Consider the following 16,378-nt stretch of genomic DNA (forward strand, 5'->3'; position numbering starts at 1 on the left):
GCTACGTGGACTTCCCGAAAGGAGGCAGACAGAGGATGGCCAGCCTTTGGTCCTAAAGGGATTTATGGCTTCCTTAATTCCCCCAAGCGGTAGCCTCTGAAACATCAGTGAATGGGGCCAGTATTTCTTAAATGACACAAAGATGGATCCCCCAAGCCCTTCCCCAGCTTTTTTGACCCCTGGTCTATTGGCTGTGGATGGTCTTTCCTCCCCTTCACCCTGCTCAGGAAGGAAGGCAGAACCGTACTTAGGGCACAGAGCAAGTTTATTTGGTGACTGCTGACAGCAAATATCTAAGAGAGACAAGCTGGCAAAGGTGCTGTGACAAGAGGACCTAGGACGCCTTCGGGACTACATGCAGTCTCACACGGGGGAAGGCACGGGGCTCAGGCACACCAGGAACGTCCTCAGCCATTCAGCACCATACGGACGAGCTCTGTGGATCGGAGAGAGGGGTGAGCCAGGGAGTAGGGCCAAGGGGAGGGGTCCACCAGGGGCCAGGAGACCACAGGACCACAAAGGTAGCATGGGTGTGTGCCCGCAGAAACCAACCTTGGCTTTGCAGAGGAGCCACCTTGAGTCTGCCCAGTTCTCTCAGCCCCCAGCTCCCCTCCCACCAGCTGTTAGCCCCCCACCCTACCCTGAGCAGCAAGAACACAGCAGGAGGCAGAAAAGTTCTCAACTATACCTACAGCTATTGTCAGCCATTGGCAGGAGAAGACAGAGATTTGGGTTAGGGTACCTCCAAGCTGCCCAGCAGAAGGAAGAAGAAATGACTATTCTGCTATAGCAGCACAATGGGGCAGGCGACACCCCCCCCCCCATGCCAACCACCTGGGCCCCAGGGCCAAAGGATCACCATGAAGCAAGATGGGGACAGGCTGGTGCGAGTTCCCAGACACTGGCACCCTGGACCCGAGAAGCAAAACCTCAGAGCCCATTCTAGGAGAGGAGGTACCACAACCCCAGGCTGTCTTCCTCTTTGAGGAACCCCTCCCCTGCCCAGTCAGCTCCATGCAGAAACATGCTAGGAGGAAGTTAGATGGTAGTAGGGGAGGGGCAGGGACTAGAGAGCAGAGGTTGGGGAGAAAAACACTGGGGAGGGCAACTAGAGAAGGGAGGCTGGGAGGAGCCGTACCCGCCCCATGGGCCGGTCACCCCGACAGGATATGCCTCACAAACGCTGCAGGAAGGAAGAGACATTCATGGTGAAGACAAGACACAGACATGGGGTGAAGGGTTCAGGTGGTGGGGGAACAGACATTCCCTTTATTTTACTTCCCATTCCTTCCCCACCCTTCACACATTACCCTTTTCTTTCCTGTCATACCCCCATGGCCTCCCGCTCCCGGGCTGGGCCAGGCCCTGCCCTTTGCCTCCGGAGCCTCAAACACTTGGGCAAGAGCTGCCTGTATAACCGCTTCCTCCACGAGAGCCCCAAGTCCCTCACCTTCATAGTTGATACAACCATTGCTGTCCTCGTGCCCCGCCACCAGCATCTCTACTTCCTCCTCCGTCATCTTCTCACCTGCAGAGGGAAAGAAAAGCATTCTGGGATCTGGGTGGCAAGTGTGTGTCAGGTGGCACCTCAGCTCAAAGGAGCAAGGGCAGAGCCTTACCCAGCGTGACAAGAACGTGCCGGATTTCAGCACCCATGACAGTGCCATTCCCTTCCTTGTCAAACACCCGAAGGCCTTCGACATAGTCCTCATAGGTGCCCTGGTCCTTGTTCTTGGCCACAGTCTGCAGCATGGGCAGGAAGTGTTCAAAGTCCAGCACCTTCACATTCATCTCTGCCATAAAGGAGGGGGAAGGAAAGTCACCCGGGTCCTCAGGACTGAGGAGACTACGGGGCTCCCATGGGGGTAGGGGGCCCCCACTGAAAGCAGGAGAAATCTGTGGGATTTGCTCGTTGAGACAAACCTGCTTGAGGTCTGGGCCCATGAAGATAAAGGGAAGCTCTTAGCTGAAGAACTGTAGGCCCATTACCACACTGAGGAATAGTTCCTGAGGACCCTCACCATCGCTCTTGGGGTTCCCCAGGACCTTGAGCACCTCGGCGTTGGTGGGGTTCTGGCCCAGGGCCCTCATCACGTCCCCACACTGGCTGTACAGGATCTTGCCATCCCCTGTTCGATCAAACAGCTGAAAGGCCTCCTTGAACTCTGAAGATTCAGACACGATCAGCACTGAGCATGCGGGGGGTTGACCAAACCCTGCCTCCCAAACCCCCTCAGCCCAGTCAACTCTTGATCATGCTGAGGAGACCAGGTGTTTGTACCACTGTACGCCCAGGTCGGCGGAGGGGGATCTAGCGTCCCTGCCTCCCTGCTCAGGTGTTCCGCATAATGACATGGCCTCCCCCTCCCCAGGGCGGAAGGGTAACAGCCACTTACACGCCCCTCTGCCGACAGCAAGCCCGCCCAGCCTCCTCACTACACTCAGGGCAGGAATTTGCCACCGCCCTGTCTGGGTCCTGTCCTTATAAGGAAGAGGGAGCAGCAGCCGGGGACCGGGGTCATCCCTGCCTGCCACTTCCCACCCCTCCGGTACAGACTTCCAGAGGGCACTGCTATGAAATATCCTCAGCAAATTCCCCTGTCCCCATTTTCACAGAATTCCAGGTCACTGCTTTCTACACTCTTCACAATCCGCGGCTGGGCGGGGGTGGGGGGGAAGGGAGCTGGGGGCGTTGTTATCACAGGAGGAGGAAAGAGGCAGAAGCTGATTAAGGGACGGAGGAGCACAGGCAACTTAATACACCCTCCCCGCCCCGCACACACCGCAGGTGTTAGGTGACCAAGTTGTCTCAGGCCCACACCGCCTAACACTCACCCGGGGCTTGGGGCTCGGATCTAGAGTGGAAGGGGAGGGAGGAAGAAAGAGTGAGAAGAGAAAATGGAGGATGCCGAGGAGGGAGAGGACACGGCAGGAAGTAGGTCCCGGGGGAGAAGAGAGGGCCGGCCGGGTGGGGGTAGTGCTGGAGGCGGGGGCCCCTCTCCCCAGACGCGACCTCAGCGGGGCTTACGTACCTGCGGTCTGGTCCTCGGTGAAATCACACTGCTCAGGGAAGAGGGGGGCCGTCAGCATCTCAACTGCAGCCCCCAAGCGTCCATCCCCGTCCCGCCAACTGAACTAACTCCTGCTCCGTGCTGGGGACTCGCTTCCTGCCAGGACAGGACCCCCCGAACTCTCCAACCCCGCCCCCGACCTGTCAGGCCCTCGGGTTCGCTCCGCAAAGCCCCGCCCCGGCCTCCCGCCTCGCCCCGAGCCACGCTCCGCGTCCCAGGCCCGGGCCCCACCATCGCGACGGCGCGTCTCTGCGGGACCCTCTCCTGCAGCAATGGCTCCGGTGCCCGGCCCTGCCCTAGTCCTCGCGCGTCCCCGTGACGTCACCGCGCCGGCCCAGCCAATAGGAACGGCGGCCCGGCCTTATGCAGATGAGGGCCCTTCCCTCTGACGCCGCGCTCGCTGCGGAGGGCCGAGCGGCGGCGGCGGGTGGAGCGAGGCACCAGGGATCCGAGGGTCGGCGATCCGGGAGAGGAGAGGCCGCCCCCCGTCTCCCCCCCCAAGAAAGCAGCAGTCGGACGCCTAGGGAGGAGCCGTCTCTTTATTTTGAAACAACACGGGGCCTCCTAGTGGCAGGAACGTGCTTCCGCCGCCGGGGAGGGGCGCCGAGTCCGGCCCCGCCGCGCCTGTGGAAACGAGCCAAGCTGCCGAGGGCGGTCGCTCGCGCGGCCCCGTGGGCTCGCCTTCCCGGCTCCGTGGCCCAGCCGAGGGGAGGGACGGAAGCTGCCTCGGGTGCAACGGGACGGCCCTACCTGTGGAGCTCAGACGCTGAGGATGTGCTTCAGGAAGGCTGCGGAGACGAGGCGGGAGGGTTCAGAAGCAGGCCCGGCTCCGGGTTCAGATAATCCGGGCCCTTCCCCCCCGCCCCCCAGACCGTGAGCCCCGGCCCCACCGCTCCCGCCGCTCCCGCGGCCCCTCACCTTCATAGTTGATGCAACCGTTGCTGTCCTCATGTCCGGCCAGGACGGTCTCCACCTCCTCCTCAGTCATCCTCTCTCCTGAGCCCGACAGAGCAGATCAGTCCCTGCCCACCCCCCGCCCTTCCTCTTCGGGGCGGTGCCCCCCCCCCCCCCCCCGCCGGAAGCTTGGCGCCGAGCCGAAGCCCAAAGGAATCCTGGTAAGGGCCCCTCAGTGTGCCCTGCCTCTTCCTCCCACTGCACCTGCCCGCGCGCCTGCTGAACGCCTCCCCGGAGGGAAAGGGGGCGGGGGGCCACAGGTCACAGAGCACAGGCCTCTCTCCCACAGCAGAAAGTCAGGCTTTCCACCTGACCCCTCTCCTCTGTCCTGTGGGAGGCAACTGCACCCCCTCCCCTTACCTTCGGGTTCTGCCCCAGGGCTCCGACCTCCTTAGCCCCTGCCCATGGCCTGTAGGGCGGTAATGCTTACGGCCCTGCCTCCGTGCCTACTGGTCCGGCCCCTGGCTCCCCGCCCACCCGCCCCGAGTTCTGTCCCTGCCTCACCCAGGGTGGTGAGCACGTGTCTGAGCTCCGCGCCCATGACTTTGCCGTTCCCCTCTTTGTCAAACACTCGAAGCCCCTCCAGGTAGTCCTCGTATGTCCCTTGGTCCCGGTTCTTGGCGACTGCTTGGAGCATGGGCAGGAAAGTCTCGAAGTCCACACGCCGGGACTTCAGCTCTGGAGGTTGGAAACGGGAAGGAGGGGTTACTGTAGTGTCACCTTGGGCCCAGCTCCGTCCCTACCACCACGAAGCGTTTCATCCCGTTCAACGTTCAGGATGTTTTTCTAAAGGTGTCTGACAGTGTTTGAAGTCCCAAGAGCCACCCCAGCATCCTTTGTCACCTTGCCACCATTCCTCGGTTCCACCACCACATTGAAAACCCGCATTGCTCCAGGCATCCCCCTCACCATCACTCTTGGGGTTCCCCAGGATCCTGAGCACCTCGGCGTTGGTGGGGTTCTGGCCCAGAGCCCTCATCACATCCCCACACTGACCATACAGGATCTTGCCGTCCCCTACTCGATCAAACAGCTCAAAGGCCTCCTTGAACTCTGAAGTACAAGGAGAGGTCAGTGTTGAGACCAGGGGTTCCCATCACCGCCCCCCCCACCCCACCCCTGACAGAAAGGAGGTTCAGAAACTCTGAGCTAGAGCTGGGCAGAACGGAGGACACAGAGCACTAGGAGGAAGGTTCCAAGTTTGGGACTAGACGGTGGCGCTATCCAAGGTTGGGCTAGGGGAACAGAAAGAGGATCTGACCAGGGGCTTGGGGCTAGACGGTGCGGCTTAAGGGACCAGCTTCTCCTCACCCTCCAGCTGGTCCTTGTTAAACTCGATCTGTGGAAGAAAAGAGCAGGTGAGGAGGGATGACAGGGCTCACTGAATCTCTCTCCAGCACTCCTCCCAACCAACTGGCAGCCACTTCTGGGGAGGGGCCCAAAGAGACCAGGCTGGGAGCCCAGCCACCTCAGTCCCATTCCCAGCTCTGGACCTTGGGAGAATCCCAAAAGGAGGAATTATGGGGGGGAGGGTTTCCTGGGAACAGGGTTAATCCCATGCCACCTGTTCCCCTCCCTCCAGTGCCCTGAGCTCTGCATCCCTCACATAACTGGGGGCTGAACAAAGGCTAAATTTACCCCTGGCCCCCAGCTGTGATTGTCTAACAAGTCTGTCCTCCTCAGCCTTCCCTCCTGGGGTTCAGAGTTGTGGCTTTTAGAACCGAACAGTCAGCCAGGCACAGGCCCCAGCTCCCTCTCTTCACCTTGAAACTGTCCTCAGAACCCAGATGTTCCCCATCTTCCGGGTCCCTGCCTCCAGCAGAGGGGTCAGTGAGAATGTGTGTATGTACCCACACATATAGTATAGGTTAGAGGGAGAGAATAAGAAAGAACAGCAGTCATAAGCCTGGATGCTTCCAAATAGGGGACCAAGAGGGATCTCCAGTATCTGTGCAGTGCTCACCGAGTCCCTATCTTTTAGATACCCCTAACCACCTCGGCTGTTTCCCACCCTGTACCATCCCTTCCAAATTCTTCCCCACTCTCCCAAGACTCACCACCACTTTGGAGAGATCGATGGGGGGCTCCTGGGTTTTCTGAGGAGCTGGAGGGACAGCTGGAGCTGGCTCAGCCTTGGGCTTGGCAGGAGGGGCCCCTGCTGCTGGTTTGGCAGCAGGCTTGGAAATAGAGGGTCCCGCTGGTTTCTTCATAGGAACATCCTTCTTGGGAGGCATGATGTCCAGTGGCCAAAGGACAGTGTGCCGATGGGGGCACCCATCTCTGTTTAAATAGCCAGGGAGTCTGGGATGTCAAGGGGCGGGGGCAGGGGCAGGGAGCCAGTTGGCGGTGAGGAGGGTGAGATAGAGGAGAGATATGCTGGCCTGCCCTGGACTCCTATGGTTCAGGACTCCTGCCCCAAGGTCTTCTCTCTTCTGTTCACTAAGCCCCAAATGCTAGCCAGAACAATGGCCCCTTTGGGGGCAGGGGAAGGAAGCCAGAGACTGCCCAGAATGAGGGAGTTAACCTCCGGGGTAAGGATAGGATGCTTGCCAGTGACAGACACTGACACAGGGGTGAAGCAAAGAAGGGGACCCAGGCATTCCAGGCCTCGACCCCCCGACACAGAGTAGCCCTTGTGTTTTAGCAGCTTTAGACCCTTGAAGGCTGAGGCAGGGAGGGGGCCCTTGTGAACTGGGATTGTTAGAGTGGAGTCTGAGAGGGGCACCTGGCTGGCTCAGTCAGTAGGGCATGTGACTCTTCATCTTGGAGTTGTGGGTTTGGGCCCCACACTGGGTGTGCAGACTACTTGAAAATAAAATCTTGGAATCCCTGGGTGGCGCAGCGGTTTGGCGCCTGCCTTTGGCCCAGGGCACGATCCTGGGGACCCGGAATCGAATCCCACGTCGGGCTCCGGGCGCATGGAGCCTGCTTCTCCCTCTGCCTGTGTCTCTGCCTCTCTCTCTCTCTCTCTCTCTCTCTCTCTCTCTCTCTGTGTGTGTGTGACTATCATAAATAAATAAAAATTTAAAAAAAAAGAAAATAAAATCTTTAAAAAAAAAGTGGGGTCCAGGAGCAGTGAAAGATGAAAAAACCAAGCAGCTCTTCCACTCCCCTCTGACTATAGTTGAGGAGCAGGGGCAGTTGACCCCACAGCCTATAATCCCCAAATCTTACAGTCACTGCCACCGTCTCCCAGCCCTGAACTGGAATTGTGCCAGTATAGATAAAGAACAGTAACATAAAGGAGTGTGATGACACCCCGCCCCCATGATCTCCTGTTCCCAGTATGGTTTTAAGGGTGAGGGTGGGAATAAGGATCAGGTTTAACACCCACCACCCACACTCCAAGGAAGGAACCCTTTTCCACAGGCCCCATGGTCGTCAAGTCAGAGGAAGGTAGGGAGCCTGCGGAGCCTACAGGGACTCTGTGGTGCTCCTGAGAGGAAGGGCAGGCCCTGGGAGGCCAGGGGCCTAAATCCTAAAATCTCTAATCCAAAAGGATGTGGGAGGTCCTATGGGTTCCAAAGGTACTTACCCACCAAGCAGAGAATGGTAACAACCCTGGCCCTGGCGCCAGGTTCCAAACCTTGCTGGGGGCACCGGGTAGGGTCTAAGTCGGAGGTGGCAGGGAGAGGGGAGGGGTTGCGGCTACTTTTGTTCTTGGGATAAGAAAGGAAAAGATTTAGGCAGCATTCTGAGGAAGAGTAGTGATTCCACTTAGACCCTGGGGTTCAGGGAATTGATGATTCGTCTCTCACTTGCAAAAATGCGTCTGAATCTCATTACTGAACACTGTCCCATTTTAGAAAAATCGGAATCGTTCCAGTCTCCCAGAACTCATCTCACTGACACACACGCACATGCACACGCACGCACCCACACCTCAAATCAAGCTTAAATAAAGGAAAGGGTCCCTCCCCAGCTCCCCAAAACTCACCCTGCGGGGTCCAGGTGAGGGCGGAGGCGGGGCTGGGAGGCCGCGGGCCCCGAAGGGTTAACGCCAGCGGCCTCGGAGCATGCCGGGAGTCGCAGTCCTCGCGCGCCCGCGGGCTCACGGGAAGGCCGCTGGCAGCTGGGAGACGTCGCCCGAGCGGCGGCTTCCGGCAGGTGGCGGCGGCGGTGACTCAGGCCGTTTGGGCGCCCTCCGCGTCCCGGAGCTGAGCGGCGGTGACCGCTCTACAGCCCCCGCCCCTGGCGCCAGAGCCGCGCGGGCCTGGGCATCTGCGACGCTGAGCGGGCGGGCGGGCGCCGCCGAGGGGCCGTGTGACTTGGAACAGCAACTCCACCGAATTCTCCTTTCTTTTCTTTTTTTTTTTTTTTTTTCCGGTAATGAGTTGCTGGTAGTTGAAGTAAATGTTAAGATTTGGGATTAGGCCTTGGCCACCTGCCCCGGCTCCTCCCACGGTGCAAGTGTCTCCATCCCGCGGCGCGGAGCCTCGGCTCTGCCTGGAACCGCGGGGCTGCGCCGCCCAGCGCCTCGGGCCTCACGCCTCCGTCCGCGCTGGTCATCTCCTTCCCTAGACGCCCCCCGGGGCTGGGGCTGGGGCTGGGGCTGCGGGGGCTCCTGGGGCTGCAGGGGCTCGCGGGGCTCGCGGCTGACAGGCCGAGGGTCAGAGGAGAGGGCGGGCGGTGGGGGTGTGCAAGCCGCTCGGAAGAGTAGGGACGGTTGCCTACAGCGTAAGAGGAGGAGGAAGAGGAGGTCAGCCGCTCTTCGCGGAGGCCTTCACCAAGCCCTTTCCGCTTGGGCTGGGTTACCTCCGAGGAGCAGCCGAGGGGGAGCTGAAGAGAAGGGTCCCGCCGCGCCCCGCCCCGTTGGAATCCAGGTTCTGCTAGGTATTTGCTGGTAACCTCACGCAGGTTACCTCTGCCTCAATTTCCCCCATCTGTAACATAAGGATAACGCCACCCAGCTGATAAGGTTGTCGGGAGGATGAGATGTGTTAATGTCTGTAAAACAGACGGCCTGGCCCAGAGTGAGTAGTGGTATAGAAGCGTTTGTGAAATAAATTTCCTTTAATCTTCCCAACCTATGAAGTAGTTGCTATTTGCCCACTGTTACATCCATAAAGGATCGCTAGGCCTGAAGAAATGGAGCAAGAAGAAATACATTTTGCGTAAGTGTTTGGTACAAAGCTGGGGAAGAGCTGTATCACAAGTACCTTTTTTGTGTCTTTGATCATGTCAGCAGTAGCTGATTTGGAAAATGTTGTTTATCTAATTTTTTTTCTCTTCCCTGTGGTCTAGCTGTAGCCCTCTTGGCACTTTGTCAAGTAGAAGCCGTTATGGCATCATCTGACTTTATAACATTTTTGTCTGCTTTATAAAGAAGTAGTGCAAAGAGAAAACATGAAGACTCTTGGCAAACATACTGGAGGACTCTCCCTCATTTTTGCACTATTCTTGTCTTTTAATCTGGGAGCCCAACTTGGGACCCTGACAGCATGACCTAACACTTAATCGACTGAGCCACCCAAGCACCCCATAAGGAAGGTCAGGCATGGCTCCGTCTTTAAGGAACGGGAAACTGAGACGCCCAGAGTCTCTGCTTCTTTTGCCAATGTGATCTAGAGTATGGGAGCAGAGTCAAGGTTCAAATGTAAATCTAAAAAATAAAAAATGAATCTAACTCCAAACTCCTTGTTTTGTGTTTATTTTTTATTTTTTTAAGTAGGCTTCATGCCTAGGGCAGAGCCCAGCTCGGGGCTTAAGCTCAAGACCTGAGCCAAGATCAAGAGTCAGACACCCCCTTTGCTAGTTTCATTTTTTAATTTTTATTATTTGATAGAGCACACAAGCAGGGGTAAGTGGAAGAGGGAGAAAGAAGCAGGGATCCCAATGTGGGGCTTGATCCCAGGACCCTGGGATCATGACCTGAGCCAAAGGCCCACACTCAACTGACTGAGCTACCCAGATGCCCGTAGTTTCATTTTTTTAATGCTCTAAACTAGCGGTTCCCATATTTAGCTGTTCTTTAGAATCTCCTGAGAACTTTGTAAATAGACAAACTTGCAGACTCTGCCCCCAAAGATTCTGACTCTGGGTCTGTGTTAGGGCCTGGGAATCTTTTTGAAATATTTTTAGCTATGGAAAGGACAGAGAACAAACTGAGTTAATTACAGCTTTAAAAATATATATATATTTTATTTTATTCATGAGAGACAGAGAGGCAGAGACATAGGCAGAGGAAGAAGCAGGCTCCAAGCAGGGAACCCGATGCAGGACTCGATTCCAGACCCCAGGATCACGCCCGGAGTCGAAGGCAGACGCTCAACCACCGAGCCACCCAGGCGTCCCTAACTACAGCTTTAATAAAAGGAATGATCTTTTCAGAATGTGTATTTGATCGTGTCATCTCCCTACCTAAAATCCTTCCATGTATTTTGGTAAAGACTAAATCTTTAGTTGGTTCACAAAACCCAGCAGTTTCAAACACTGCTTCCTTGTATCAGTTACACCTCTATACCAGCCACATCTACTAGCTCGCAGATCTTTAAGGATGTCCTGGTCCCTTTTCTCAGGTTATTGCTACTGTCTTTTATATCTCTGCTCTCCCTCCCTTCCAACACGCACTTTCTAAGGCCAAGTAGGGTAAGGTGCCTGGCATATACTGGGCAAATATCTGTAGAATGAATGGGTATTTGGATAAAAGGGAAGAATCAAGGATAGACGCTGATACTAGTAAGTTGATGAGATAGATTGGGGATTCAGGAGATTGAGAGAGTTCCCAGGTATCTTTACCTTGCATTAGAATATGAGGTGATTGATTTGCTAAAAGAGGAAATAGGAGGAAGTGGCTTGAGAAGGTAGTGAAGGTTTGAAACAGGTACTATGGAAAGTGGGAGACAGCTTACTGGGGAGCCAGTCAATACTCAATTGAGATGTACTGAGTGCCTACTCTGTGCTCCCTACGTGAATTTGCTGAACAGCTTAAAGGGTGGTTGCAGTGGGAGCTCATGTAACAATGCCAGGTAGTGATTTCCTCCTTCCGACAGTATTCTGCTGCTTGGACGATGGAGCTAGAGCAAAGAGGCAGCTGGAATGGTAATGGATCTAGACAATGGAGTTTTGTGGAGTAGGCATGATGGATGAACATGAAAGTGAGGAAGTTGGGAGTCTGAGTAAAAGAGGGTTTGTGGTCTAGGCCAAATAGAGGAGTAAGTACAGAAGTGACCCATTAGGACGTGTGGCTGTGTCAGAGGATAGAATGTGCAACCTGTGATCTTAGGGTCATGAGTTCAAGTCCCACATTAGGTGTAGAGCTAAAAAAAAAAAAAAAAGGAAAAAAAAGGTGTAGAGCTTTCTTCAAAAAAAAAAAAGAAAGAAAAAGAAAGAGAAAACGAAAGAAAGAAAGAAGAAAGAAAGAAAGAAAGAAAGAAAGAAAGAAAGAGAAAGAAAGAAAAAAGTGACCTATTAGATTGAGAGAATATAAAAAGTCACTAACAGTCTTGGGTCTCGGGGATCCCTGGATGGCGCAGCGGTTTGGCGCCTGCCTTTGGCCCAGGGCGCGATCCTGGGGACCTGGGATCGAATCCCACGTCGGGCTCTCATGGAGCCTGCTTCTCCCTCTGCCTATGTCTCTGCCTCTCTCTCTCTCTCTCTCTGTGTGACTATCATAAATAAATAAAAATTAAAAAAAAACAGTCTTGGGTCTCAATGAGGTTGAGAAGTAAGATGCTTGGAGATCTCACAGCTGTTGAAGGAAATAATGCATTTGAGATTAAAATTCCAAAGACTGGGGATCCCTGGGTGGCGCAGCGGTTTGGCGCCTGCCTTTGGCCCAGGGCGCAATCCTGGAGACCCTGGATCGAATCTCACGTCGGGCTCCCGGTGCATGGAGCCTGCTTCTCCCTCTGCCTGTGTCTCTGGCTCTGTCTCTCCTTCTATCTCTCAAGAATAAATAAAATAAAAAATCTTAAAATAAAATAAAATAAAATTCCAAAGACTATAGAGGAAGACAGGAATAGGGTGTGAATGGTTGAAAGGATAGAGACATAAGCTTGTTGGATCTGAGGAGAATGTTCTTTAGGGCTTTTTCAATAGCAAGTAGCAAAAATCTGACTAAACCTGGGTAACCAATAAAGAGGATTTATTGGCTTATGTAACTGAAAAGTCAAGAGGTACAGAGGGTTTCAAGTTCATTTTGATCCAGAATTTCATGACATCGCAAAAGGATTTTCAAAAAGAAAACAAAAACAAAAAAAGAGGATTTTCTATTTTTCTGGCCACTGTCCTCCATTTGTTAGCTTCTTACTTGAATTCTCTCCTGGAGTCATATCTGGCTTGGCTGTGCAGGCATCACATCCTTATACCACAAGAGGAAGAGAGTGAGCTTTTCTTTTTTAATTTGGAAGTATTTATTTGTATTTTTTTTTAATTTTTATTTATTTATGATAGTCACAGAGAGAGAGAGGCAGAGACACAGGCAGAGGGAGAAGCAGGCTCCATGCACGGGGAGCCCGACGTGGGATTCGATCCCGGGTCTCCAGGATTGCGCCCTGGGCCAAAGGCAGGCGCCAAACCGCTGCACCACCCAGGGATCCCTATTTGCATTCTTTTTAAAGTAAGCTTTATGCCCAACATGGGGCTTGAACTCATGACCCTGAGATCAGGAGTCTCCTGCTGTCCTGACAGAGCCACACACACCAAAGGGAGCCCTCCTTCACCATTGGAATCGGTTCCTGAACTTCACTCTGACTCGACGGACTTAGAAAAATGCTGCCATCAAGCCTGGAATTCATCACCATGACTAGGGAAACAGCATGCCCTGTGTGGCGACGGCTGGAGTTTGCCCGCCCCCGTGACAAGGAGGATGGCGTTACCCTGCCCCACAGGCCAGTTGGGGTTTGTCTGCCTTTGGAGGTAGACTGGAGCCCATCCAAACGGGAAGGAGTAGAAGGACACTGGGGAGGGAGCCTACGTTGTCCGCCACAAGGAGGAACTCTGATGGTGATTACCCAAGAGCCTGTGGCATACGTTGGAGACACAGGGTGACAGCAGTATTCAGGGGGCCGTGCCCTTCGGTAAATATGGAGTGGGTGTGTGGTTAGTGAATGACAGAGACGGTAGAGACGGTGTATCAACTCGAAAGGAGCTGAGATTTTATTTATTTATTTATTTATTTATTTATTTATTTATTTATTTATTTTTTTATTTTTTCATGAGAGACACAGGCAGAGGGAGAAGCAGGCTCCCCGCCGGGAGCCCGTCGCGGGACTCGATCCCAGGACCCCAGGATCACGCCAGGAGCCAAAGGCAGACACTCAACCGCTGAGCCACCCAGGTGTCCAAGGAGCTGAGATTTTTTGAGAATAATAATGGGGAAGCAGCTTTGGGGTGCAAGGAGAATGTGGACCCCACCTCCCAGGTGAGTGCGGTCTCTTAGCAGGTGAGCCAGGTTTCAGGGGAGGTCAGAGCGAGCTTTGTTTAAATAAAGGTAAAGACTTTTAGGATGTAGAGTGGGCAGGCAGTGTTAGGTAGACACAGGTTTGCAGAGATGACATAAGGCCCCTCAGCTGCTCTCTTAGCTCCCCTTTATCCTCCGACCCTCTCTAATGTTCAGTTGTGTGTGTGTATTCACTCTATTGCCTGAGCCTAGATTTTTAGCTCTTTCTGTTGAGGTATAATTGACAATGTAACATGAGTTTTAGGTGCATAACATAATGATTCTCTATTTATATATATTGTGAGATAATCACACAGAAAAGAATTGTTTTCTTTTTAAATTTTTTTTTTTAAATTTTTATTTATGATAGTCACAGAGAGAGAGAGAGGCAGAGACACAGGCAGAGTTCTGGAGAAGCAGGCTCCATACACCGGGAGCCCGATATGGGATTCGATCCGGGGTCTCCAGCATCGCGCCCTGGGCCAAAGGCAGGCGCCAAACCGCTGCGCCACCCAGGGATCCCAAGAATTGTTTTCTTATGATGAAAACTTACAAGATTTCTCTTAGCAACTTTCAAATATGCAATACAATATTATTAACTCTAGTCACCATGTACACGTATATTACATCTCCAGGACTTAGTCATTTTATAACTGGAAGTTGGTTCCTTTTCACCCTTTTCACCCATTTCCCCACCCTCAGAGCTGGATCCCCCAAACAATGATTCTGTTCTCTGAATCTGTGAGCTCAGTGTTTTATTTTTTGTGTATTTTTAATTTTTTTTTAAATTTTATTTATTTATGATAGGCACACAGTGAGAGAGAGAGAAGCAGAGACATAGGCAGAGGGAGAAGCAGGCTCCATGCACCGGGAGCCCGACGTGGGATTCGATCCCGGGTCTCCAGGATCGCGCCCCGGGCCAAAGGCAGGCGCCAAACCGCTGCGCCACCCAGGGATCCCTATTTTTTGTGTATTTTTACATTCAGGTGAGGTCATTCGGTATTTGTCTTTCTCTGACTTTTTTTTTTTTTTAACAGGAAAGACCCCCAAATGCAGTGGTCTTTCCTTTTTTTTTTTTTTTAAGATTTTATTTATTTATTCATGAGAGACACAGAGAGAGAGAGAGAGAGAGAGAGAGAGGCACAGGCACAGACAGAGGGAGAAGCAAGCTCCATGCAGGGAGCCCGACATGGGACTCGATCCCGGATCTCCAGGATCACAACCTGGGCTGAAGGTGGCGCAAAACCGCTGAGCCACCCGGGCTGCCCTGTCTGACTTATTTTATTTGGCATAATGCCCTGGAGGTCCATCCAAATTGTTGCAAATGGCAAGTTTTCCTTTTTTTTTTCTTAATGCTGAATAATATTTCATTGTATGTATATGCCCCATGACCCTAATTTATAAAATATGTATTCCTTAATCATGTTAGGTTTTCCTCCTTATGTTAGTCACCTCAAGGCCCGAAAGAAGGCGGCTGCTGCTCCAGGCATCACATCCTTCCAATAGTGACCCAGCCAAAAAGGAAGGAGGCAATGAGGGCTTTCTTCTGTTGACACTCCAGTCGCCAGCTGACTTCCTCTTACATCTTATCCGGCACACTGCCACCAGGAATGCTCTGGGATTCTGTATGTAGGGAAGAGGGGAAGGTGGCTGTTGGGCAGACAGTGGTGTTGCCACACCCAGTGAACCACAGCACTTTGGGCCAGTAAAGCCACATTTCAAGAGTAGCATTTGTGGGACTGGCTCAATCAGAAGAGTATGCAACTCTTGATCTTGGGGTTGTGAGTTTGAGCCTGCCATGGGGTGTAGAGATTACCTAAATAAAAATGTTTTTAAAGGTCGTAGGTGGGGGCACCTGGGTGGCTCATTGGCTGAGCTTTTGGCTCAGGTTGTGATCCCGGGGTCCTGGGTTTGAGTCCCGCATTGGGCTCCCTGCATGGAGCCTGCTTCTCCCTCTGCCTGTGTCTCTGCCTCTCTCTCTCTCTCTCTGTGACTATCATAAATAAATAAAAATTAAAAAAAAAAGTTAAATTGGAGCTATAAACTAATTAATATATTTATTTCTGCTATTGTGTGAGTTCTTTATAGGTTTCAAATACTAAACTCTTATCAGATATATGATTTGCAAACATTTTCTGCCGCTCAGTAGTTTGCCTTTTTGTTTTGTTGGTTTCCTGTGCTAATGCAGGAACTTTTTAGTTTGATGTAGATTGAATATTTTTGCTTTTGTTGCCTTTGCTTTTCGGTGTCACATTAGAAAACATCATTGCCAAGACCTACATCAAATTGCTTATCACATCTTTTCTAATTTTCAGGTTTCAGGTCTTTTAAATTTTTTTTTTTTTAAATTCCATTTATTTATGATAGGCACACAGTGAGAGAGAGAGAAGCAGAGACACAGGCAGAGGGAGAAGCAGGCTCCATGCACCGGGAGCCCGACGTGGGATTCGATCCCGGGTCTCCAGGATCGCGCCCCGGGCCAAAGGCAGGCGCCAAACCGCTGCGCCACCCAGGGATCCCAGGTTTCAGGTCTTATATCCAAGTGTTTAACCCATTTTGAGTTAATGTTTGTGAATGGTATAAAGCAATGGTCCAGTCTCATTCTTTTACATTGGTTGTCTAGTTTTCCAGTACCATTTATTAGAGAGACTGTCCTTTCCCCATCGTATAGAATACTTGGCTCGTTTGTCAAGATACAGATTTGCCAGATACAGACATCCCCTGCTTTATTAAAGTTCCTGTTAGGCCACTTTGCTTTTAAGAAAGACCTCCGTTAGGATCTATCTTCACTCATGAAAAGAAATCTAAAGGGGATTTTTGCTTTTATGAAATAGGGTGAAAAGCAAAAAACGACATTCAGCTTTTGTTTTGCAGTGAGCCCTCAGAGGCCATGAGCACCCCACACTGGGAGAGCCGCCCACCAAGCTTCCCTGGGGATTACATGTCGCATCAAAGTGCCCTAGCTTTGAAC

At 52.7% G+C, this 16,378-nt stretch overlaps 2 protein-coding genes across 7 annotated transcripts; both read right to left on the reverse strand.

Annotated features, from left to right (window-relative positions):
- Positions 1-247: 247 nt before the first annotated feature.
- Positions 248-3,435, reverse strand: MYL6 (myosin light chain 6). 5 transcript variants are annotated; one of them, XM_041756849.1, is made up of 7 exons: positions 3,033-3,252; positions 2,784-2,855; positions 2,022-2,165; positions 1,620-1,793; positions 1,451-1,528; positions 1,139-1,183; positions 248-436 (listed from the first exon to the last, which is right to left on the reverse strand). In XM_041756849.1, the coding sequence occupies exons 1-6, from the start codon at positions 3,088-3,090 to the stop codon at positions 1,155-1,157; spliced, it is 555 nt and encodes a 184-aa protein (XP_041612783.1). In that variant the 5' UTR covers positions 3,091-3,252; the 3' UTR covers positions 248-436; positions 1,139-1,154. The 5 variants fall into 5 exon arrangements, with proteins under 5 accessions (XP_041612783.1, XP_041612786.1, XP_041612782.1 ...); XM_041756852.1 differs by lacking the exons at positions 1,139-1,183; positions 2,784-2,855 and adding an exon at positions 3,303-3,435 and having other exon boundaries at positions 3,033-3,060; XM_041756848.1 differs by lacking the exon at positions 1,139-1,183 and having other exon boundaries at positions 3,033-3,246.
- Positions 3,436-3,596: 161 nt separating this feature from the next.
- Positions 3,597-8,118, reverse strand: MYL6B (myosin light chain 6B). Of its 2 annotated transcripts, XM_041756847.1 has the most exons (9): positions 7,963-8,115; positions 7,561-7,684; positions 6,083-6,305; positions 5,337-5,364; positions 4,935-5,078; positions 4,530-4,703; positions 3,990-4,067; positions 3,822-3,859; positions 3,597-3,695 (listed from the first exon to the last, which is right to left on the reverse strand). In XM_041756847.1, exons 3-8 carry the CDS (start codon positions 6,257-6,259, stop codon positions 3,831-3,833), a joined length of 630 nt encoding a protein of 209 aa, XP_041612781.1. In that variant the 5' UTR covers positions 6,260-6,305; positions 7,561-7,684; positions 7,963-8,115; the 3' UTR covers positions 3,597-3,695; positions 3,822-3,830. The 2 variants fall into 2 exon arrangements, with proteins under 2 accessions (XP_041612781.1, XP_041612780.1); XM_041756846.1 differs by lacking the exon at positions 7,561-7,684 and having other exon boundaries at positions 7,963-8,118.
- Between the last annotated feature and the right edge of the window lie 8,260 nt (positions 8,119-16,378).

Source organism: Vulpes lagopus, chromosome 5 (genome assembly GCF_018345385.1).
Source record: "Vulpes lagopus strain Blue_001 chromosome 5, ASM1834538v1, whole genome shotgun sequence".
Classification (NCBI taxonomy): domain Eukaryota; kingdom Metazoa; phylum Chordata; class Mammalia; order Carnivora; family Canidae; genus Vulpes; species Vulpes lagopus.